Consider the following 23,661-nt stretch of genomic DNA (forward strand, 5'->3'; position numbering starts at 1 on the left):
GTATAAATTATTTGCTCAGCTCTAGATATTATAGGTGGGATTCTCTGCTGCACTTTGAGGCACAACACAGGGGGAGGGGAGCTAACATAGCTTTAAGCCCCACCTTGCGCCTCCTGATCCTGACCTCCACAAACCCCCGGCTGCAACATGCACAGGCCTGTCTAAATTACAGCAACCTCCCTGGACTGCCCTATGGGAAGCAGCACTGCCAGGAATCTCCACAGTGCTGTGTATTGTGGCTCAACACCCCTCCCACTGCCAGCATGCCCCCTATGCCAGAAGAATACTCCCCCAGCTATAGAGAGGACTTTTTAGGGGCCCCTTTCACCACTCTAGGGTTTTTATTTGGCAGCAAGTGAGCAAAGTGGGGATGAAGCTCTCACCCAAAGCCTTTCAACTGAATGTCTGTAATTCAAATCCAGCTAAAATCCGTAATAACCAAAAGTGGCTCATATCCCATTGCTCTTACAGCTGTCAGTTGGATTCGCAGTCTAATATCCACTTCAATAAAAACCTCCCACAACTGGCATCAATTTGCAGCCTTCTTGGCAATCTCAGAACTGAACTAGCTTCTGCTGCCTAAAGAGAACCCCATCCTCTGAGATCATAGTTCAGGCACATTGGCGGGATAGAGTAGGGACACTTTTCAGCATCTGTTTCGTAGACACAGGACTTCAGTCTCTAGCACTTTCCTTGAGCACCACATTCACTTGAAAAGTTTAACATTCCACGGGGAGAATTTTAAAGGTACACATTTTAAATGTTAGGCACCTAATTACTTATTTGTGCACTTAAAACTTTGCCCATAGAATGATTTTCTAAAAAGGAATTCCTATTTAATGCTTCCTGGTGAATATTTACAGCATATGCACAGCAAGAAGAGTTTTCAGCATTAACCAATGCACTGAGCAAAAAAGCTAAGCAGTTTTCTTTCCATAATATGTATTGGTAAGTCAACAGAAAGATGATGCTGTATGTAAAATACTGTGCATGCATCAGACAAAACATTAATTTTGAACATTTAAATGGCTCGTTTTGCTTTAGATTTGCCATTTATTTTTGAGTTTGTATAGAGATTGTTATTTTTCCCACATTGGAAAGCAATCACAAAAAAGACCCGAGTCTCTCTTTAACAAATGAAGATGTAGAGATCTTGAATCCTGCATTTTCCTTTAAAAAATAGACAGACATCTATATAGCAAAATGGGCTCAACAAAACTTAGCAGTTCAAAGAATGTCTTTGCTGGAGAAGGCAGTGGGTATAAGCCCCAAAATTAAATTCCTTGACAAATCATTTGAAGTGTGTTTTAAAAATTCAGCCCACACTTTTAGTGCTGTTAAAATTAGGATCTATGCCTCAGAGCCGGCTCCCATTAAAGTTGGTAGTGTCCATTTTGGCAGCCTCAGTTTTTAGGAGCCCAACTTGACACACTTTTCGGGGGCCTGATTTTCAGTATTGCTGCGTACCTGCCCTCTGAAAATCAGGGGTCAGCTTGGGCCCCCACATTCACTAGTTGCTTCTGACAACATAAGCTGGTGGGAGTGTTCCCTCATTATAGCGTTTGTGTCATTTTTTGGCTAAGGGCCTGATCCAAAGCTCAACCCTACAAACTGAATGCCCTATTCCCGGGGTCGGCAACGTTTGGCACGCGGCTCGCCAGGGTAAGCACCCTGGCGGGCCGGGCCAGTTTTATTTACCTGCTGACGCGGCAGGTTCAGCCGATCGTGGCCCCCACTGGTCACGGTTCGCCGTCCCGGGCCAATGGGGGCGGCAAGAAGCCGTGGCCAGCACATCGCTCGCCAGCGCTGCTTCTCGCCGCCCCCATTGGCCCAGGACGGCGAACTGCGGCCAGTGGGGGCCGCGATCGGCCGATTCTGCCGCGTCAGCAGGTAAATAAAACTGGCCCGGCCCGAGCCGCGTACCGAACGTTGCCGACCCCTGTCCTATGTACACACTTCAGTGGGAGTTAAGGTCCCTCAACATCTCACAGGCTGGAGTGAGCCCTATAGACATTTTACTGTTTTTAAATGGGTCACTGAGTAAGAGTATATTCATGATAAGGCATGTTTTTAAAAAAAAAAAAAAAAAGACCATGTACTCATCTATTTGCTACATAGAATACCTTGGAGGATCACAGACATTTTGCAGAATTAAGCAAAATCTTTAGACACAGCCTCTACAAAGTTTGGTGCGGACATTAAAATGCCGATCGTACAAATGATTGTGAAGACAGAAAAGGCCATCAAGCAGAGACGGTCTACCACAGAGGCTGCAAACTTCCATTCATTGCAAATGGCTTCCTCCTCGTCCTGGTCTCTGAATCGGTTTGCAATATAGCGGACCTCCTCCAAGATCTTAGCCAAATCTGGGTCACCTTCAGAGGGGTGTCCACTGTGCAGGAGAGTCTCTTCTTCTGTGGGCGAGCAGGTCATCCTCCCACAAATTACCCCAGAATCAGTGGTCGGAGTGCAATGGACCCCTTCCAGCCCCCGGAACCCAATATAGAGCATATTCCCATTACTGGCTTGTTGCCCACTCACAGTGTTCATATCCACACTTGACAAGCTACATCGACGCTGCTTATGCTGACAGGCAGGGCGTACTTTATCCTCCCCTGGTCTCTTCATCCTCAGGAACCAGGCACACCAGTTCAGAAGGATGATTCTTGTCTGGAAGAAGATTGAGAAGTAAAACATCTTTATAAACAGAAAGACTGATCGTCATCAATACCTATTTGTATTGTAGAGCCCTGGTGCTCTCTGCTCCCCATAGGTGCGGTGGGTGCTGCCACACGCCCTGGCTTGAAGTGGTTTCCATTATATACAGGGTTTATTACAATTTGACTAAATGGCTCTCAGCACTTCCACTATAAAAACTGTGTTCCAGCACCCCTGTGCTCCCTGGTCTCTATTTGCTGATCTTGCCTGGTAGCCTAGTGGTGACGTCATAATTGTCCTACAGTCACTCTCAGCCATTGAGTCCACTGTCCCACTCCCAGCAGTGCTGCTAATGGCCATATGTAACTGTCAAATTATTACTGCTGTGGGCTGGTCTGACAGGTATCTCAGTAATGTTGATTTTTTTACCACATTCATGTCAGAGCAGTGACATGACAAACTTTGCTGTTTTTAAATTGAAACTATGGACTTTCCTTTTGTTAGAAAACAATTATTTTCAATGAGACTCGAAATATTTTATTTATTACCTCAAGTATAAAGCAAAACTAAGTGTTACAAACAGAAATAAGAGTGAAAGAAAAGCAGTGCTTTTTGGAGGCAGTTGCTAAAAATATGCCATACTAATTGGATTGGATTGCTATATTTTACAGTGTTTTTACTATACTCGCACTCAACCCTTTTATGAAGCTGATTGCAAACTGTATAAAACAGATCTGCATATACCACAGAGCACAGATGGAAAAGAAAAGTCCTTGGTAAAAAAAGATTAGTTTCATTCCAGTTGCAAATCAAATCACTAGGTTTCATTTTATTGTTTTTTGCACTGCTGTTCTCTAGCAGCCCTACAAAAAGGACAGATGAGTCCAAGAATGTTCCAGTTCAAATTCAGGCTTCCAAAATTCAGCTCAATCAGGATTTCAAAAAGTAATTCCAGTGTTTCTTTTTCCTAGTCATAATGTCATTTCATTGTTTCAAACCACATGTAACTCTTGCAATGTAATTTATATTGGATTTAGTCCATTTGTTATGATTTTAGAATGCCACTTAGAGTAGATATACTCCTGATGACATTTTGAGGATAAATGTTTTTGCTAAAGACAGATTTCACATGCCCTTGTCTTCATATTTCCCCCCCACTAATGTAATTCAGCTAAAAAAATAGACCACCTTTATTAACCCAAGGCCTGATCCAAAAGCCTATTGACTCCTACTGAGTTTAAATGGGCTTTTGATCAGGTCTTCAGTGCCAAGTCTTGCTTATTTTACATGAGTATTCCAACTGATTCCAGTAGGAATATTTATGCAAATGCAGTTATCAAGATTTGGTTTTCTAACTCACACTGCATTGGTCTATACATAATCAGTTCTATTTTTGCATTGACTGATACTTAACCAGTTCTCTTTCAATTTAATTTCCAATGCCACCACCTAACTGTCTATAGTGTAAGCTCTTTCGGGCTGGGAATATCTAATGTCTGTAAGGCACTGGGGCCTGGGACTGTATGAAGTAGTGATCACTCATTCCTGCCTAAAATCTAAGGAGAGTACTTTCCACCTTTCACCTGATGCTGCAGGATGCAAGGTAAAATATATGGGAATTGAGAATGCACCTTTCCCTTTGCAATACCAATCTATGCAGGACTCATAGGGTATGTCCACACAGCAATTAAACACCCACAGCTGACCCGTGTCAACTGACTGGGGTTCGTAAAATTGGGTTGTAGACATTCAGGCTCAAGCTAGACCCCGGGCTCTGGGGTTTAGACATACCCTTAGCATGATCTCATCAATATTCAGTTACTGTGCAAGATTCTAGTTCTCAGCCATGCTATGATAGTGCTTTACATAAAAACAATAATTCATAGTACTAGCTCATGAAGATGGCATTATACTTCAGGGAGAGTGGAATATGACAGAGATACTAACTTTTCATTTGTACTTGATATAGTCCCCTGGCTTGGTAAAGTCAGTATATAACTCATAGAAAGCTCAAAAATTTTTGCTTCCACCTTAACATACCTCTCTAAAAGATGGTCACAGCTGCAGCTGTTCACAAGTAAACAATACTTAAATCTATAGCAGCTGCTGTAATGAAATGAATGTGTTCTTATTGGACACAGTACTTCATGTTCTAGGGGTTTTAGCTGTATCACAGGAAATTCTTAAGATAGAAACAAGATGACTATCTTAGTTCTTGCAAGTGTTTCCCTCTTACTGAAAAATGAGAGGCCCACAAAAGGAAACGTATGTGGACATTTTTGCTCAGCTGTTTAAGCTTCGGAGGGTGTGGGGGGGGGAGAAGGGCATCAAGAAGTAATGGGTCACCTACCACTATGACACATCTCTAATCTGAAAATGTATATAGTGAAAAAGTAGATATAAATGAACTGGAATCAGACCTTACCCACTTTGGCATTTTTCCCCCATCTGGGTCATGATGGTGATATTGCAGAACAATAACAGTGACAACAACAGAAAGGCCAACAATAATCATGGTGCTGGCAAAATACTGAGCTGCAAAAATAAATACATAATTAAGATATGTAAAATTATAGTGATATGCAGTGCTTCATACATCTATTATTGTGTGAATGCATACACCTACATAAATAGGTACTAATCTGAAGGAACACAGTTAACATGGAAAACAAATCTGATTCTACATGAGCTACTTTTTATTGCATTTGGGAGAGATTTTTTCAAAAGCAGAAAGAGTAGTCAGGCTCCCATCTCTCACTGATTTTTCAATGGGAGTTGGCAACTGTTATGTTCACAGCATATACATAGGGAAAATAGATAAAAGAATTAAATATTCATCCTGTAAAGTTGCAACATAACACTGCTTTATTTCTTAGCATCCAGAACCTAACACCCAAGAACCAAAACCAGAGAGCGACAAAACAGTCTGCTCCCTAAGAAAGAGAGGCAGAACTTAGCCCACTTAGCCCACTGACATAAGACACATATCAGACTCTTCCTTACAGAGCCCCCTACCTTGCAAACAGGACCAGGAAACCCCATGCCTATTTAAAGTGATAATGTGTAATTTTAACAGTTTTTAATACAACATAAGCACCTGACTCTTTTTAGTGCCTTTGAAAATCTCCCCTTTCGTTATTGTTATCATTATTAGTTAGTTGGTTAATATCAGAGAGAGTGGTTGGGGTTTTCTGCTTATATATCAATTGCCATGTGGAGGAATTGTAATGGAAAATTCCCTCCCCCTTCCAGAGTATATTTCAATCTGCTGTTTTATAGAGCCCTCGCTTACTGTGTTCCAAGATGCAACAACTGCATACTCCAAAGGAAATTCTTTGGCATTATCCCCAGCAACATCCCATTTGTTTTCTTTATTATGCTCCAGATCTTCCAGCAGACCAGAGACAACCCCCCACAAGAGGACCCTGCTTATGACAAACTTCATTGGATGCCAAGGTAGTAAGAGAGGGAACTATTATGAGGCTTGAGTAGGTGGGAGGCCTGCAGTGACTAAACACTTCAGCGAGCCCCTGTGGGCACCCTGCCCACTCTGCAGTGTTTCCTACGCCCAAGTGTTTTCTCACCCAAATGTCCCTATGTGACCCCCACTGCACCTTTGTCCTCCCCCAGTGTATCCCAGCACATGTTCCACAACCATTCCCATTGTCCCCATAGTGTGCTCCCTATCTTCCTCCCAATATAAGTTCCCCCAGAACAGGGGTGGGCAAAATTTTGGGGCCAAGGGCCACATCTGGGTGGGGAAATTGTATGCAGGGCCGGGGCAGGGGGTTGGGGTGCAGGGTGTGGTGTGCAGGAAGGGGTTCAGGGCAAGGGATTGGGGCAGAGCAGGGGTGCGAGGTATATGAGGGGGTTCAGGGCAGGGGGTTGAAGTGCAGGAGGGGTGTGGGGTGCGGCAGGGGGTTCAGGGGTGCAGGTGCAGCAGGGAGCTCAGGGCAGGGGGTTGGGGTGCAGGAGGGGTGCAAGGTGCAGGCAGGGGGCTTAGGGCAGGGAGTTGGGGTGTGGGGCTCCCTGCATGCCTGCCCTGGCCCCAGCCCTGGCCCTGGCCCCATGCTGCTCCCGGAAGCGCTGCAGCCACTGGGGAAGGGGGGGGGCGGAGGGCTCTGCGTGCATTGCCCTTGCTGTGCCTCCAGGTACCTCCCCCGAAGCTTCCATTGGCCGCGGTTCCCCGTTCCCGGCCAATGGGAGCTGCGGGGGGCAGTGCCTGGAGGCAAGGGCAACGCATGGAGGCCTCTGCCCCCCTGCCTGGGGGCCGCAGGGATGTGGTGCCAGCGGCGCCGCAGGCTGAATCCAAAGCCCTGAGGGGCCAGATCCAGCCCGCAGGCCGTAGTTTACCCACCCCTGCCCCAGAAGGAGGTGCTGAGCAGCCTCGATTCCCACTGAAATCATTGCTCTGCACCATGCAGGATCAGACTAAACATCTCTAATTCAACTGCTGTAAGCACACAAATCATACACTTTCTAAATGTGCCTTATTTTTGGCTTTGAAGTGATTTAATTCCAACTTGTCTGATTAAAAAAAGAGAGAGAGAGAGAGAGGGAGAATAAGTTAAGGTTACCTATTAACGGCACAGAATCTGATGTTGCTGGCATAATTTCTGCCACAAGTAGCATAAAGACAGTAAGAGACAATAAAACTGTTATACCTGAAAGATATATATGAAGTACAGAATTAGGACAGCAGTTTATCAGGTAATTGCTATCCACTAAAGAACAGATTTGAAGAAATGCTGTGTGAAATTTATTCTCACAATCATACCTTTACACTGATTTACTGATTGTACTCAATCCTGTTCTCTTTTGATACTACTTTAAAAATTCCCATTTTAGAGGGTAGAAATCTTGCCAAACTAGTTTAATTTTTTCTAAATTTGTGCTTTTAATAAATCTAATACAAAAGCCTTCATGATTAGGTCCCAATTTTTGTGCACTTGTACAAATGTAGGAGCTGGATCCAATACACCTCTACCCCGATATAACGCGACCCGATATAACACGAATTCTGATATAACGCGGTAAAGCAGTGCTCTGGGGGAGGGCGGGGCTGTGCACTCCGGCGGATCAAAGCAAGTTCGATATAACACGGTTTCACCTATAACGCAGTAAGATTTTTTGGCTCCCGAAGACAGCGTTATATAGAGGTAGAGGTGTAATTTATTTTTGGCCTTGTTAAACCTTGCTATACTAATAAAGCACTGTTCACTTTGCATCACTGTCCAAGGGATTTGATAAAATATGACAAATTAAAGTACTCCTTGTTTTATGTTCCATCACCCCTTTAGAAAAGTTCACGAGGGAGTCTTTTGTTTTGAGCTTTCAATAACTTGATACAGTATGTGATGTACTGATCAATAAGTTTGGAAGACATGAAGCTAAAAAGTACAGTAGTTAATCCCAGAAAACAGAAATTGCCCTGGGAGAGAGACGGATGTTCTCTCTGAAATTAGCTGTTGATCTCTGAGAGTTGCTTGCTCTAAGCAGTTCTGATACTGATTTCTGGATTTTGATTTTTGTTGCTCACTGATCTGCCCCTCTGAATATGACTCAGCTGTTTTCCTGATGGGATCTCAGGACTAGATTTGCACAGAGGGAACCACTGTCAGTTGGAAAGGGACTGAAGGACAGGAGAGCACATCCTAAAAATACAGAGGGTAGTCAGAAGTCAAGGGCTAAGGAAGCTGTTCTGAAATCCAAGAGAAACATACACTAAACATTAAAACAGCACTTGTGCAGAGATGCCCAGTTTATATTCTGTCTTTTGAACAACCATTTTCATTAAATAGAAATGAATACATTTGTTACGTCATACCTTAACTATCATCACACAATCCAACATTTAGCCATAAATTTACAAAAAGAAGATAGCCTTACCACTAAAATATTTAAATGGAAGGAGCCCAACTTTTTCAAAAGGATGCAAAGGGTGACTCCTGGCTCTTAATGTATCACTTACTAGTAAGAGGAATATAAACTGAAAATAATGCCAGACTAAAATGCCAATATACATGTTCTTTACAACATAACCTTTGTTCAGTGAAATTATTTTTTCCTTCCAGCACATAAGTGTCAAACAGTAGCGCTATTTGTAATACAGAATTATACAGCTAAACATTGTAATGCTACTGGTACGTTTTTGTTGTTTATGTAACGCCTAGCTCCACCCTAACTAGTAGTATGACCTTTTCTTTCATATCTTTGCTAAGACACCACCGTAAGATATGCTTTAGAAACACCTACATATATTTATTAGATAGAAATGCAGCAAGACAGACAAACTTTTCCCCTGAGCATGCTGAGGCTATCTAGCTACACTGAAATCAGAAGCCTTTTATAGAGCCAACTTTTAAAATACTTGGTAATGTGTTTACCTAGTGAGATCTTCTCTCCTGAGTCAGCCGGAAGCAGAAAAACTAATAGGGCAAGTGCCGATATCAGCATGCAAGGAATGAGAAGATTGAGTCCATAATACAAAGTCCTACGTCTCATAGTCACTGTGAATGTCACATCTGGGTAAGGTTCTTTACAACAGTCATAAAAACTCTCACTCCTCTTTCCAGGAACTCCTGCATAGAAAAAAAAACAGGGAGAAAAACAGAAGCTAATCTGCATATAACCTATGTTAATGTAGAAGTTACATTTAGACAAAAGTCTCCAAATATCATCTCTGAAGTCCCACAGCAGGTAAAATGTTCCTCTTTAATTCTAATTCTCCTCTCTGTTACATGACCAAAATTAGGTAATAAAGAATCTGAGTCAAAAAGGTTTTCAATGAACTTGCAATGATCAGAGTTCTCTCAATGCCTCCACCTTCTCCATATGTTCTTCACCTTTTATCTTTTTTTCCACCACATTTCAAATGCCACTGTCTCAGACCTTCATAGCGTATACCAATCCACGGCTTGGTGATCCTAACCTATAGCTTCTTTTTTCTGATATTTACAAAGAATGCTGGTTCATATGTCTGCCAAGGATCTGTTAGGTCAATGGACTGATGGATCAGCATGCATTTGCACTGGTACTTGCTACCTGAGCTGTGTACATTTTTACTATCTGAAAAAAAAAAAGACAGGGGGCCTGATCATCATTTACACAAAAACCCTTTTATACTGATCTACCTTTCCATCCCCTTTAAAGCCCCTTTACACTCCCAAAGTACAGAGTATAAATGAAAATCAGGTCCAAGGAGCTTACCTACTAGATCCCACTCTCCATTTGAAATGTATCCAGATATATCTGCTTCTTGCATTTGTAAGTCCAAGGACCATCCACCATAGGTCCAGGATCCAAACTTCAGATTACACTTCTGAACATCAAATGGAAACCAGCGCACATCTATGTAGCATGAGCTCTTGAATATGCCTAAAGTAGAGGTTAAAAAGAACAAAAAAAATCAATAGAAATTCTTGCTTCACGTACTATTTCATCTGTTTTTGTAACTGATCCCTGTTACACACTGCAGCTGTCCAGTACTTACTCTGAGGGTATGTCTACACAGCAAAGAAAAATCCGCAGCTGGCCTGTGCCAGCCGACTTGGGCTCGCAGGGCTGCAGCTCAAGCCCAGAAGCGTACACAGCAATGGAACAGCCCCATAATCTGAGCCATGTAAGCCTGAATCAGCTGCCATGGACCAGCCGCAGGTTTTTCTTTGCTGTGTAGACATACCGTAAAAGCACACTTAATACACGTAAGGTACATCTCAAGAAGTGAAAAGGAAGAGCATTCAAACTTACTATAGTAATAGATTTGCAGAATCTATATATTGACTATATATCCTCCTTTCATTGAATTGCATAGGTCACTTCTCTAATACCTTTTCCTGGTGTTACTATTCTCTTCATGATGTGCCTGGGCTGGGATTTCTGTTACTAAATATAATGAGAGGCCCTGCAAGATGATTTACTGTCTTTTAAGATTTACATAACATTGGCTCGTTCCTTTCAAGAAGGCTAACCTCTATTTGTTATTTGTTGGGTTTATTGTATAAAACGGTGGGCAAAGTTAAGCATGACAGATCAAGGACCCATCACTCAGCACCTTGCAAGATCAAGTCCATAAACACCAATTGGCGCTTCCTATGAGCAGAAGGGTAGGAGACTCCATGGACCATACTAAGGACCACAGTAGATTTAATTTACCTGGGAAGCACTTGGGTACTACAGGGATAGTCTCTCTATAAGACCCTAAGATAGACAAAAGAAACCTGATTCTAAGAATTATACTCTAGGGAATAGAAACAGCACCAAGTGTCCAATCAAACACTGATCACTATATTTCAAAATTTCAAATATGAAATACAAGTATTCTGAGGAATGAGTTACAGACCAAAAGAGAAAGTGTTTGGTACATCATTTCAAATAGCAAATCCATCCAAGAAATTAATAAACTACTTACTATAAGAAAGAATTCATGAACAGAGGGGCCAAATTCATGGAATAAATTATTCATGTTTAATTATTCCCTCAGCTTTAGGAAAAAATATTCTTTGTCTGTTAAAAGGTCATATCATTTTTATTTCTATTCATAATTCCAGACTTCTGAAATCATAAATTGATAATAGGAAATGGGGCTAAACCAGTGATATGACAGAGGATTTACATCATTGCAATTGATCATTTATTTGTATATGGTGGTATCCATGCAAGAATGTGTTCTTAAATGATGCATGCATAGGTACATATATGTAGTTTATATAGTTTTAAATCTAGCAAACAGGTACTATCTGGATTTATATGTACACCGCTACCTCGATATAACGCGACCCGATATAACACGAATTCGGATATAACGTGGTAAAACAGTGCTCCGAGGGGGCGGGGCTGCGCACTCCGGTGGATCAAAAGCAAGTTCAATATAACACGGTTTCACCTATAACGCAGTAAGATTTTTTGGCTCCCGAGGACTGCGTTATATCGAGGTAGAGGTGTAGTATGAAAGAGTTTTTATCCAAACTATGAGATGACTTCATATATGAGTAGGCAAGAGCTATTACATGAAAACAATCTATTTCTTACCTGGGGGCAGGTATTGGCAGTGTCCTGAAGAATTGACTAAAACATTGGTATGAAACGTCGCATCAAATCGCTCATCAGCACTAGAATGGGAGGGAAGAAGAGCTGAATTACACTCTGATGGAATCAATGAGGTCTTAAAGAATTGCAGTATTCTTACAAAATGTGGATTTCCCCACCCCCCAAAACCAAAAACCTCTTGATTGTTTTCTCCTCTAACTCCAACTTTATCCCAATGTCGTGTACCTGACTTCAGTGGAGTTGCTCCTGATAAACACAGCTGTAAATCAGCAGTTAATGGTCTCATTTGCGCGCTCTCTGATCAACTGGTCTATAATCTAAGATTAGATTAATTACAATGGCATCGCTGATTGGTTTCAATTTGCGAAATAAACCCTTCCCAAAAATCCTAGAGGAGAGAGCTGGCCTCCTCTTGTTGCCAGCAGCATATAACTTTCATTAGCATTAAGAGGAGTTAATGAACATTGAGAGGATTTATGACCAATTTCTCCTCCTTGCCTGCCCCCAATACGGCCAATTATTTTTGCTCAGTGAAAAGACTATTTAATATAGCTTAAAGCCTGGTCAATCCCCACTGACATCAACAGGCGTCTTCCATTCACCTCTGTGGACACCAGATCAAACTCTGAGTATTTAACTCAGAATTGACAAATCAGGAGGCTGGTAAACTAAAATCAGCCCTTATTATTGTTTCCGTTTTTAATCTAATAGTGCTATGAAATAATATTACTATTAGTGCTGTTTGTAATGCCTTAGAACAGAGATCATCAACCGGTCGATTGCGATCGACTGGTCGATCCTGGAGCTTCTGCCAGTTGATTGTGATCTCCTGCTGCTAAAAGTCTGGTGGCGCAGCGGGGCTCAGGCAGGCTCCCTGCCTGCCCTGGCCATGCGCCGCTCCCAGAAGCGGCCAGCACGCCCCTGAGGCCCCAGGGAAGTGGGGAGGCAGGGGTCTCCCTCTGCATGCTGCTCCTGCCTGCAAGCACCCCCACACACACACACACAGCTCCCATTGGTCAGGAATGGGGAACTGCGGCCAATGGGAGCTGCAGGGGGCAATGCCTGCAGAGAGGGGCAGCATGCGGAGCCATGGGCTGCATGGGCATGATGGCCGCTGCTGGGAGTGGTGTGGGGCCGGGGCAGGCAGGAAGCCTGCCTTAGCCTTGCTGCACTGCTGACCAGGAGCCATCCGAGGAAAGTGCCTCCCAGGAGGAGCCCGCACCCCAACCTTCAGCCCTGAGCCCCCTCCCAGAGCCAGCACCCCATACCCCCACCTGCAGCCCAACACTCTGCCCCAGCCTGGAGCCCCCTCCTGCACCCAAACTCCCTCCCACAGGCTTGCACCCCAACCTCCTCCCACACTCTGAAACCCTCGTCCCCCATGATATTTCCAGATGTTTGGGATGCTCCAGTGACAAGGTCTGTAAAAGTACCACCTGAATGGAACATCTTACAAGGGTTTGGGGTGAGACTTTCCTATTGCCAGTGTCCCACGAGGGATTCTTTTGTTCTATATATGTGCAGTACCATAGTACTCTGCTGGTAAGTAACCCTAAGCCTAAGTAACATTCACCGCTCGATTAAACCAAAATCACCCCATTTGGGTAAGAATTTTTGCCACTATCAAAAACAAACCAGAAGCTTGGTGTAGACGGCTTGGGTATAGGGTCTCCTAGCTGTGGACCTGCACCTGAGAAAATCCCAGAAAATACAGGTGAAATTAGCCTGGGCCATGAGGAAATGCTGCCAGCCCCTCTCAAGACACTGAAAATAGGTGACAGCACCCTCAGTCATCTGTCTCCATGGCACAGTCTGTGCTTTAGCTGATCAAGAAACCCACGTTGTCTACAGGATGGTTTGAACTTGACGAGGCTCCGCTCTCCCTGCCTATTAGCAGTTTAGATTCTTCTCAACTTCAAAAACAGCATCAGCAGAGTAGGCTTTGGATCTGAGCTAGGGTGAAGGTACAATATTCATGAGCCAGAAGGATAAGAGGCATTGTCAGCGAGTTCAGATGCAGAATTAGGGAGGGCTGTGGATTGAGGGGTGTTAAGGAGGACTAGGGTGGATAAGGAGTATTAGGAAAGGGTTTGAGTCTAAAGGACTCCAACACAGCAAATTCTCCATAATTGAAACTGAGGGTGAGAGGAAGCTGTGCGCCCTTCTAGCACAGACCCACCAATCAATACTAAGAAGCTGCCTTTATTGCATGCATTGTTTTTAACCAATCTGTCTGCTAAAAGGCAAAACAGAATTATTTTGTATATACCATAGATCGAAGCATTGATTTTGTAGACAGTGCTGCAATTTAGGTCAGATATTCCAGTGAGGATTGGTAATTGCATTGATATATTTTTGAATACTGTAACTCAGTGCAGTCATGGAACAAGGCAAGAAGTGTTTGATTAATAGCTAGATATACTCAAACCACTGTATGCTTCGTAATAATTAATATATTTAAAAAAACTAATTCTGAATAATTTGCAAAACAGAGAAAAGAGCCAGATCTGCAAGAGTAATTTGACCAATTGTAGTTACATTGTTTCAAGTTATGAACAGAAAGTTTACATATTAAGCAATGCAGTTGTCAGTGTCTCTGAAACAAATTAACGTGAAGTCTGAAGACAGGAACAGAGCTAAATTTTGCAACTGTGATGTGCATGGATATTGGTTAGAGAATGTGTTTTCAGAGAAATGAAAGCAGAAGATGCAACTCATTCACTTTAAAAGAAAAAAGGCCCAGTTCTGCACCCCCTACTTACATTAAATACTTACTCATGCAAGTAAATGCACTGACACCAGTAAGGGGTGCTGGCTGAGGCCCAAACTAATTAGAGTTAAAAACAAACATAATGCTGTGTAACATGAGTGGGGACACTGAGGTACATAAAGGAATATTAATGTACTGGGCCAGATTCTAGCCCGCTCCGCCCCCTACACCTCCCCCGAGAGGCTAAGCCATGCACCACACAGTTATTCCTGAGGATCTTAGCCTGCCCCTCTCCCCCCGATTTCTGGGAATTTTGCATAGAGTAAAATTTTCCAAAGCATCAAAGTGACTTAGGCGCTTAGTCCCATTTTCAAAAGAGACTTGGGTGCAGAATTCTAACTGAAAATCATCAGTAGGATTTAGACCTCTTACTGCTTTTTAGAAATGGGACTAAGGCACATTTGAAAATTCTACCCATAGTCTAGATTTTTAATTGCTTTTTGAAGTGCAATGCTTCAAATTGAGATAGTTAGCTACCATGTTTTTCCTAATGAAGCTTTAGAACTTCATCACAGGGTATCATCATGATATGGATATAATAATATGTTCACATAGAGGGGAGCAGAAGAATCGGACAGTTTTTTAAGAGGTGCAGATACTGATTGGTATAAATTGAGATGAAACAGCTCTTGGCTTAAACACAAGGGCAGTTCTGACATGGAGGCATCTCCTCAGAAAACGAATAAATGTAATGCAGCGTAAAACTGTGGTGCACATTCCAGTGATGGGCTCCTAGGCAGCAGGCAAATGGCTAAAGAGCATACCCACATGCCACTGCCTTTTAAGGTACTATGTAAATTATCAGCTGCATTCACTGGCAGCCACTGATGAGCAAGGAAAGGAACTTTCCAAAGTGGCTTTAGTTTGCATGTACGTGCAGCTAAAATAGAATACCAGGACTCGAGATCTACCACTGCTCAAACACAGGTCTCCTATTCGTACAGCAGACAGAGTTGGACTTAACGATAAATATGCTATTTATCATTGCAAAAGGAAGTAAGTATGCCAATGTAATTACTACATTCACCCCTCCATATTGGGACTGCAACACATACTCCGTGCGGTAGGCCTGCCCCACAGATGGCCATCCTTGGAGTAAGTGTGAAGGCGAAAAACTCTTGCTGCATGCAAGGGAGCTTGACTCCATACCAGCTCTGCCCAGGAGACTGGGGGACGAGGGGAAGTTGGTAGTATCCTAAAGAAGGAGACGGGGGCTGTACTCAAACTCATGAAGGAGACGTGCATGAACCAAGGTCTGCAGTAGCAGTCATGGTGAAGCTGTGAAGCTGCCAATAGTGTGCCACTGAGGTGATTTGGATTTTCTCTCCCCCTAACCCCTCACATAGTTGACTATATATTAAAATGTATTTTGTATCCTGAAAGCAGATGGTGAAAGTCTACAGAATAAAAAATTATCACAGAGTAAAAAAAACTAAATTGTGGTTATGAGGCTTAATTAACATGGAATGATGAAAATACTGAAGTCAGAACATTGTAGCTGGAAAATGATAATATCACTAAGATGGGTGTTACAGTCTATACCATCATGTTCACCATTTTTGCAATACTGTACTATGATAAATTTGCACAAAGTCTGCCTTGGGTTGATGTACAGTAAAACCTCAGAGTTACGAACTGACCAGTCAACCATACACCTCATTTGGAACCAGAAGTACACACTCACACAGCAGAGACCCAAAAAAGGGCAACTATAGTATTGTGTTAAACGTAAAACTACTAACAAATTAAAGGAAAGCTGCATTTTTCTTCTGCATAGTAAAGTTTCAAAGCTGTATTAGGTCAATATTCAGTTGTATACTTGTGAAAGAACAACCATACCGTTTTTGTTCAGACTTACAAACATTTCAGAGTGATGAACACCCTCCATTCCCAAGGTATTCATAACTCTGAGGTTCTACTGTAGAAGTTTTAAAGAGAAATGAAGGTTTGCAGCTACTATTAATAAACTGGCAAAGATTATATACAAAGGCACAGTGGGCTGATAGTAAAGTTTACGGTAACTGCAGTGGGCTTCCCTCCATTAGAATACAGCTACCAGTCAACATAAGTAAGGCTTGGGGAAATGGTTAAATATAAGAATAAATCAAAGTGAAGAAGCAGTCTAATATCTATGGCTTTAAATTTGCAGTTACAGCTACAAGTCCATATATAAGTCAACAGGAAATGAAAGTGCCTGTTTCAAAATACCATGCAATTATATGAGACAGTTGTGAGAAGACAATTATGCTACGCTAGTCACAATGGAAAAATTACACAAGAATACGGATTCCTTTTAAAATATAGTCACTTCAGTCATGTAATTAAATTTCTGCCTGTAGGATTTTTTGTAATAAATATATGTACCAAATAGTATTAGTTTTCAGTAATCGTGGTGTAAAGGTTAATGTACCAGGATTATAAAAACAACATGAACAAATTACATTAAACTTCCAGTTATATGAATTAGTGGTACATATCGTTATCATAAACAGTGTAAGTATTCACCTGTACAATCAAATATATCAAAAAATTTCAAAAGTGGCCTCTAATTTTAGGTGCCCTGATACCTAGGTACTGATTTTCAGGAGGTGCTAGTACCCGCCTTGCCTATTGAGTGCTGTTGGTTTTGAGAGAGCTCAGCATCTCTGTAAATAAGCATTTTGCATGCCAGGCATTGGACAACAAAGTAGAGGTATCAAAAATTATGGGCAACATTTCAAAATCAGGCTTAAAATAACTTCAGTTTGCATCACTGAATAGAGAAAAAAATCCATATATCTGTTTGTTAGTATGTTAGATATGATTGTCATACCTCATTGTTTACATCAGTACACCCTCTTCCAAAAGTACAGATTTTAAGGCATGCACGTAAACATCTTAGTCACTGGTAGTCTGGACATGAATGAACAAATTGTCCACTTTTTGAGTTGCCATTTCACTGCTAGTCATGCATGAGAGAGCGAGAGAAATGTAGCCAGGATCAGGGACTGGAAAAGACACTCAAGAGAAAACTAATTTGCAGCAAAAGATACATTAAGCAAAATCAATGTTGTGAAAACACCTGCTCAGGCCACATGATGCTCCATCTTGTGAATGGACCATTTCAAGGATTTTTTTTTTTTTTAGGCTGATGTGTGGACAAGTGCAGTGCTAATTACACTGGTTAAATTAGAAACAACCACCTAATCCTGACAGCAGTTACGCTAGGTATGGGGAACTCTGTAGCAGAATTCATCCTCAGTTTCCTCACTCATTTAGGGCTGAATGCAAATGCACGCAAGCATGCTATAAGCAGGGAAGCAATGTGGGCCCTAGAGAGATACACTCAAGTGGTTGACAGTAAAACCTTGTCACTATGTGCTGCTATAACAATATTGTGAGTCAACAACACCTGTGACAGTGACATTACTCATCTAGATGATTATCAAGTAGACAGGGGGGCAATGTAACTGCAACTGACATATTGGATGCAACTACTGTATACAAAACTAGTCAAACAAACAATGCAACTTCTGAAAGGGAGAAGGGAAATCTGGTTGTTACACACTGCAGGGGTGTGTTTAATCAGAAAACATATGGCAAAGACAGGAAACAAAATCACTAGCAGCCATCAGAAAAACAAAAGGGTCATGTCATCTCCATGGACAAAGAATGATAGAAAAACCTCTTATCTAGCACATAAGAACCAGGAAAACAGATGTACAAAACAGATATATTGTCTTTCCCTGAGCTGGGGAATTATATACCTACACCTGCAGCTGACTGCAGAAAAAGACAGGAAGTTAGAGACTAAAGAGCAGCCATCTGTCAAAGCTTTAATATGGCTGCTTTGGTAGAAAGGGTGGCTAGCTAGCAGTGCCAAATGGCATTGCATATCCTAGAGGGCGTATACCTAGGGACTAGGAAGGGGATTGGCTATGGCCATCCCAACCTGTGAATCACTTATGCCCTGCCCAAAAGCACACTGAAGTCAAAGCCAGCCTGTGCTGGAGGAAGCTATATGTTGCTAAACTGCTGCTCCACTGAGCATCCAGCAGACATTATCCCTTCGTATCACCTGAGTGCTGGCGCTGCATTCCCCAAACCTTTGTACGCCCCCTGTCCCTCCAGAGCCATAATTTGGCCCTACAGGCAATTTAGCAATAATCGCAGGTGTGACTGCATTAACCATAATTTAAAAAGATATCACAGGCTAAATTCTGCTCTTTGTTACACCTCTGCTGATTTCAGTGGGACTGCAGGAACACTACTCAGGCTAGAATTTGGCCCAGTATAGCCACACTACAATTAATCTGATTGGGCCCCTCCCCTGATTTTAAAAAAAAGGTATGTAGTCAATGGGGCAGGTTTTGGTATTTACATTGGTGTAACTAAGCAATGCCGTTGACTTCCTCAAGGTTCCTCCATAGTTACAATGGCGTATCCAAGATCAAAATCTAGTCTTATGGCCTAGCCCATGCTGCCAATTTGCTACAGTAATTTTTGATAAAAGCGACAAGGAGTCCTGTGGCACCTTATAGACAAACAGACGTATTGGAGCATAAGCTTTCGTGGGTGAATACCCACTTCGTCAGATGCAATTTTTGATGTATCTGTGGGATGGGAAGGAGGCTAAAGAGGCCAGAAGACTCCTTTAAACCAGTGTTTCTCAAACTGGGGCCGCCGCTTGTGTAGGGAAAGCCCCTGGCGGGCCGGGCCAGTTTGTTTACCTGCCCCGTTCGCAGGTCTGGCTGATCGCGGCTCCCATTGGCCGCGGGTCGCCGCTCCAGGCCAATGGGGGCTCCTGGAAGCAGCGCGGGCCGAGGGATGTACTGGCCGCCGCTTCCAGCAGCGACCCGCAGCCAGTGGGAGCCGCGATCAGCCGGACCTGCGGATGGGGCAGGTCAACAAACCGGCCCGGCCCGCCAGGGGCTTTCCCTACACAAGCGGCGGCCCCAGTTTGAGAAACACTGCTTTAAACTAAAGTGAGATTCTGCTACTCTTTAAAACACTTCTAATAAAAATATTCAGGAACATAGGAATTGCCAGCCCAGATCAGCCTCCAGGTCCAGCTAGTCCAGAATCCTGTCTCTGATTGTGGCCAGCACCAGATGTATTGGTGTAAGACTCTCTCTTCTTCCCCCCACTGCCCTGCACCGATGGCAGGTGTGGGATAATCTGCTTCCTCACATAGTTCCCATCCTGATCGCTAATACTGAGATATTGGCTTAAGCCCTGAAGCAGGAGACTTAACATCCTTCCAAAAATGTTATTTATCTTAATAATGCTGGATATTCTTGTTATCCATCTAATGTCCAATCCCTTTCTAAATCATACTAAATTCTTGGTCTTAATTTCCCGTGGCTGAGGGTCTTAATTATGTGTTACAAGAAAAAGTATTCCCTTCTTAATCAGTTCTGAAATTGCTTCTTTTTAATTTAGTGGAACATGTTCTTGTGTTATGAGACAGAGTGTTTGCTGAATCTTCTATAACTAAGAGTTCAAGACACTATATGAACTATCAGCAGTAGCTGAGTATTTATCTGCCTTCCCATAACTGTTATTTGTATTGTGGTTTTTTTAATATGAAATGTTTCTTGGAATGTGAGTCATACAAGATACATAGGTTTTTGTCTGTTAGGTAAGAAGAGAGATCTGATTAAAAATTCATTGAAAGAAATAGAAGTATGGACCTAATTTTTAGAACAGCCTCACCCCCAGCTTCCACTGGTGCATCCAAACTCTCACTTTGGAGCACTAAATAGGTTGTAAAAGAGGATGAAGAGCTTGTTCATTTCAGCAACCGAACTGCATGGGCAACCCTTAACTGTGCATTTCCTGGTTTTTCAGAAGTTTGAGTTTTGCTCAACTCAAAGTTCTGCATGGGGATGACAGGCCACCAAGCAACTTCAACTCTGTGTTACTGTATATTTTTGCCACTGAATTTCCTAGTTTTTTGAACAGGAAAAGCTCTATTGTTGGTAGGAGCTAGTAGTAATTTAGGCAGCTGAACATATCATGTCTCTCAATTTGCATACCGAGACAACAAGACCTTCCCACCCACACACGTCAGCTGGACCCCATCAGCCCTGCTTTGGCACACCTTCCTAGCCACACCTCTGACCCATTCAATGTGTGCACCCCTTCAACCTGGCCCCCTCCCCAATACTGTACCCAGCACCCCCCACTGCCAGCAGGGCTCACATCTCCCTGAAGTCCTCCCTCCCTGGTATACAAATGTTTCTATTGTCGTTACTTCCCCCACCATATAACCTAACTGACAGACAGAGCCTGGAGCAAAGGACAACCATGTTACAATAGAAGGGTGCTCCTGGTCGTGTTTTAGAATGGTTGGAGGGTGTAGTTTGTGGCACAGCTGGTAAGAAAAATCACAGACATGGTTTCTGTTCCAAAATCCTAACAGTTTTATGTTTGAAAGAAAGATCTCTGGCCTCTGTCCAATAGACGTTCCCCATCTCTGAAAACCAGTGTAGTGTCAGAGCTTCTAATGTTTCTATGTCATACAATACACATTTTTGGTCAGCCATTAACCTTCCACTTTCCCAATTAATGTTTTTCCAACAGTTATTTATAACTTTCATGTTGTCACTGTAGCAATTATTCAGCCAAATCAGCAAAAACTCTCACAGCACCTGGACACAGTCTGATGTAGTCCAAATCTGCTCTCGTACATTGTATGAAGCGCATACCAGGAATAAGGCCCAGATCATTTCCTCCCAAGTCAATCATCACAATGTCCAGTATACCACAACCTCTTAAGGCACAAGTTGGATGCTACCAACTAGGCAAAACAATGATGGCCAATGCAGCCCACTTCTTTTCAACCAGGCAGCCTGTAGGCAACAATCCCCATGTCGTGGTGTACTCCTTGCTCTCCCACAAACTTCTGCAACCTTGTGGTCCAGTAGTTGTCCAGAACCCACACCCTGGCAACCCTGACAGCACCCATATTTCTTTTCCCTCAGGGTCAAGGACCTTTGCTGTCAGTTCCAAATCTCCATGCTGTCTTTCTTTGGAAAGACCATGTTAATCTGCTCCCAGATCAAGTACTAGCCAAAATACAGATCTTCTCAAACAACCAATCAAAGGTCTGCTTATCACCTGTCCTCATTTCCCACTCCCTCCATCACCGCAACCCTATCCCTGGTCCCCCATTCCCACCCTCCTACACACAAAGCTCACTGTCTCCGACTCCTCTTCACCCAATAAAACAAAAATGTTGGTTAGACCGGCTGGTAACTATTCTGCTGTGTTCACAGTAAACCTCCTCGTAAATTAAACACACATTATAACAGACAACCTGCAGCAAGAAACATGAGTAATTAAATTGTTATTGCTCAGGAGCATAAAGGTTTGAACTAGAAATGTCAGGGGTTGTGTGTTCACCGGGGCAATGGGGTCGGTATATTTCCTCGAACTGCCCAGATAAGCATAAAGTGGCTGCATAGAAACCCTCGCATTTTTTTCTTTATTAGTGCATATGGAATGTAATAATTCCACACTACATATCTATGCAAACAAAGAACATGTTCTTAAATACTGTTCTCAGGTTGGGTCCCTCAAAGATTTAGTGCAGTGTTTCTCAAACTGGGGCCGCCACTTGTGTAGGGAAAGCCCCTGGCGGGCCGGGCCGGTTTGTTTACCTGCCCCGTCCGCAGGTCCGGCCAATCGCGGCTCCCACTGGCCGCGGTTCGCCGCTCCAGGCCAATGGGGGCTGCTGGAAGCGGTGCGGGCTGAGGGACATACTGGCCGCCGCTTCCAGCATCTCCCTTTGGCCTGGAGCACCGAACCACGGCCAGTGGGAGCCGCGATTGGCTGGAACTACGGACGGGGCAGGTAAACAAACCGGCCCGGCCCGCCAGGGGCTTTCCCTACACAAGTGGCGGCCTCAGTTTGAGAAACACTGATTTAGTGGGTGCCGTGCACTTGCTTTGGTAAAACTCAACAGATTAAGACCATTTTGACCACATTGATTCAACAGTGATCACTAGCTCTTCGCAAAAAAAACCCAAGCAAACAAAAAAAACACCTAAAAACTTTTTGGAAAATGGCTGTTTTGGAGAAAATGTGTGTGGGGGGGGAGGGGCTTGTATCTCTGCAACACCTAGTTCAAATGACCCCAGATTTGGATCACCAACCCTATCCTGCACCCTGCTGAGGCACACCATATTTTAAAAGAACATGACTAAGCATGTCAATGTTAGAGGACTTTAAAAGGTCAACCTTTAAACAGAAGTTGGGACAACTCAACTAATGTGGCACTACCATGCCACTATAATACATAGACCATTCCTGTTCAACTTGGGGCTGTCATAAAGGTGCTCTCTCAAATACAGACACAGAGCAAGGATATGGGGGAAAACAGCTGTATTAAACTATCACCTCCCATTCAGTCTTTCCTGCTGCGACTGCCACTGCTAGTAGAGGAAAAAACCATGACAATACAGCTACTGCTGCTGGTAACAGTACACACTCTGGAGTTGCTACTAAACATCCACCGCCTCAGAAATGGTTTGCAATAGATGTTGGTAACGTTGTCCATTACTGGGTCTCAGTTAATGAGAAGTTCTGCTTGTTTCACTTCTAAGGAGACTGTGACAACCCCATAAGAATTTGGTGCTATCTGCCATCTTCAAAGTATTGCCAAGCTGCATTTCAAAACAAAGTGGAAACATTTCTCAATCTTATGGCATAATGTACACATGGGTCCTGAACAGTCTCTAGACTGAAAAACAAAATCATACAATTTAAGGGATAATTCTATAGCCACACTAGACACTAAACACTAGAAGATAAAAAATTATAATCACCCAATCCACAGAGATACTATATCATGCCAAATACAAATGTGCTAATCTATTGTAGCTACCAGTGGTGTCCCCTGCTGTGTAAGATGGACAGCACTGCAGCCAAAAGCCCCAGGCTGTATCCTTTGTGTGGTCTCCCAGGCAGTACACAGCAGTGCAGCAGCTATCCTTGGAGAGGTGCAGCATGCTACCTACTCTGCTCTGCTAGTTGCTGAAGAGAAGGACTGGGCTATGGCCTTGCTCTTATTCCACCCTTTCAACATCCAGTACACATGGTTGCTGCTGTAATGGCACAGAGCCCCCTCCCTCTCCACCCCCCTCCCCCCGCCACTCCCCAGTTGCTGATTCTTGTTGCAAAGTGGGGTGGAGGGAGGGGAG

General features: G+C 43.1%; 1 protein-coding gene and 1 long non-coding RNA gene across 3 annotated transcripts in view; one reads left to right on the plus strand and one right to left on the minus strand.

Moving 5' to 3' along the window:
- Positions 1-2,081: 2,081 nt before the first annotated feature.
- LOC112105649 (neuronal acetylcholine receptor subunit alpha-7) overlaps positions 2,082-23,661 on the minus strand; it is a 165,420-nt gene continuing 143,840 nt past the window's right edge. For both annotated transcript variants that reach the window (XM_024198519.2, XM_026648260.2), the window contains 6 exons: positions 11,689-11,768; positions 9,868-10,035; positions 9,045-9,239; positions 7,236-7,322; positions 5,084-5,193; positions 2,082-2,670 (listed from right to left, as the gene is read on the minus strand). In XM_024198519.2, coding sequence (XP_024054287.1) covers positions 2,152-2,670; positions 5,084-5,193; positions 7,236-7,322; positions 9,045-9,239; positions 9,868-10,035; positions 11,689-11,768 — 1,159 coding nt within the window. In that variant the 3' untranslated portion in view covers positions 2,082-2,151. The remainder of the gene's footprint in view (positions 2,671-5,083; positions 5,194-7,235; positions 7,323-9,044; positions 9,240-9,867; positions 10,036-11,688; positions 11,769-23,661) is intronic.
- Positions 4,105-9,126, plus strand: LOC112105650. Its single transcript, XR_002908033.1, has 3 exons — positions 4,105-4,261; positions 6,044-6,114; positions 9,049-9,126. It is a non-coding gene; the product is annotated as an uncharacterized LOC112105650 (long non-coding RNA).

This window comes from Terrapene carolina, unplaced genomic scaffold (genome assembly GCF_002925995.2).
Source record: "Terrapene carolina triunguis isolate 2854851 unplaced genomic scaffold, T_m_triunguis-2.0 Scaffold67, whole genome shotgun sequence".
Lineage (NCBI taxonomy): Eukaryota > Metazoa > Chordata > Testudines > Emydidae > Terrapene > Terrapene triunguis.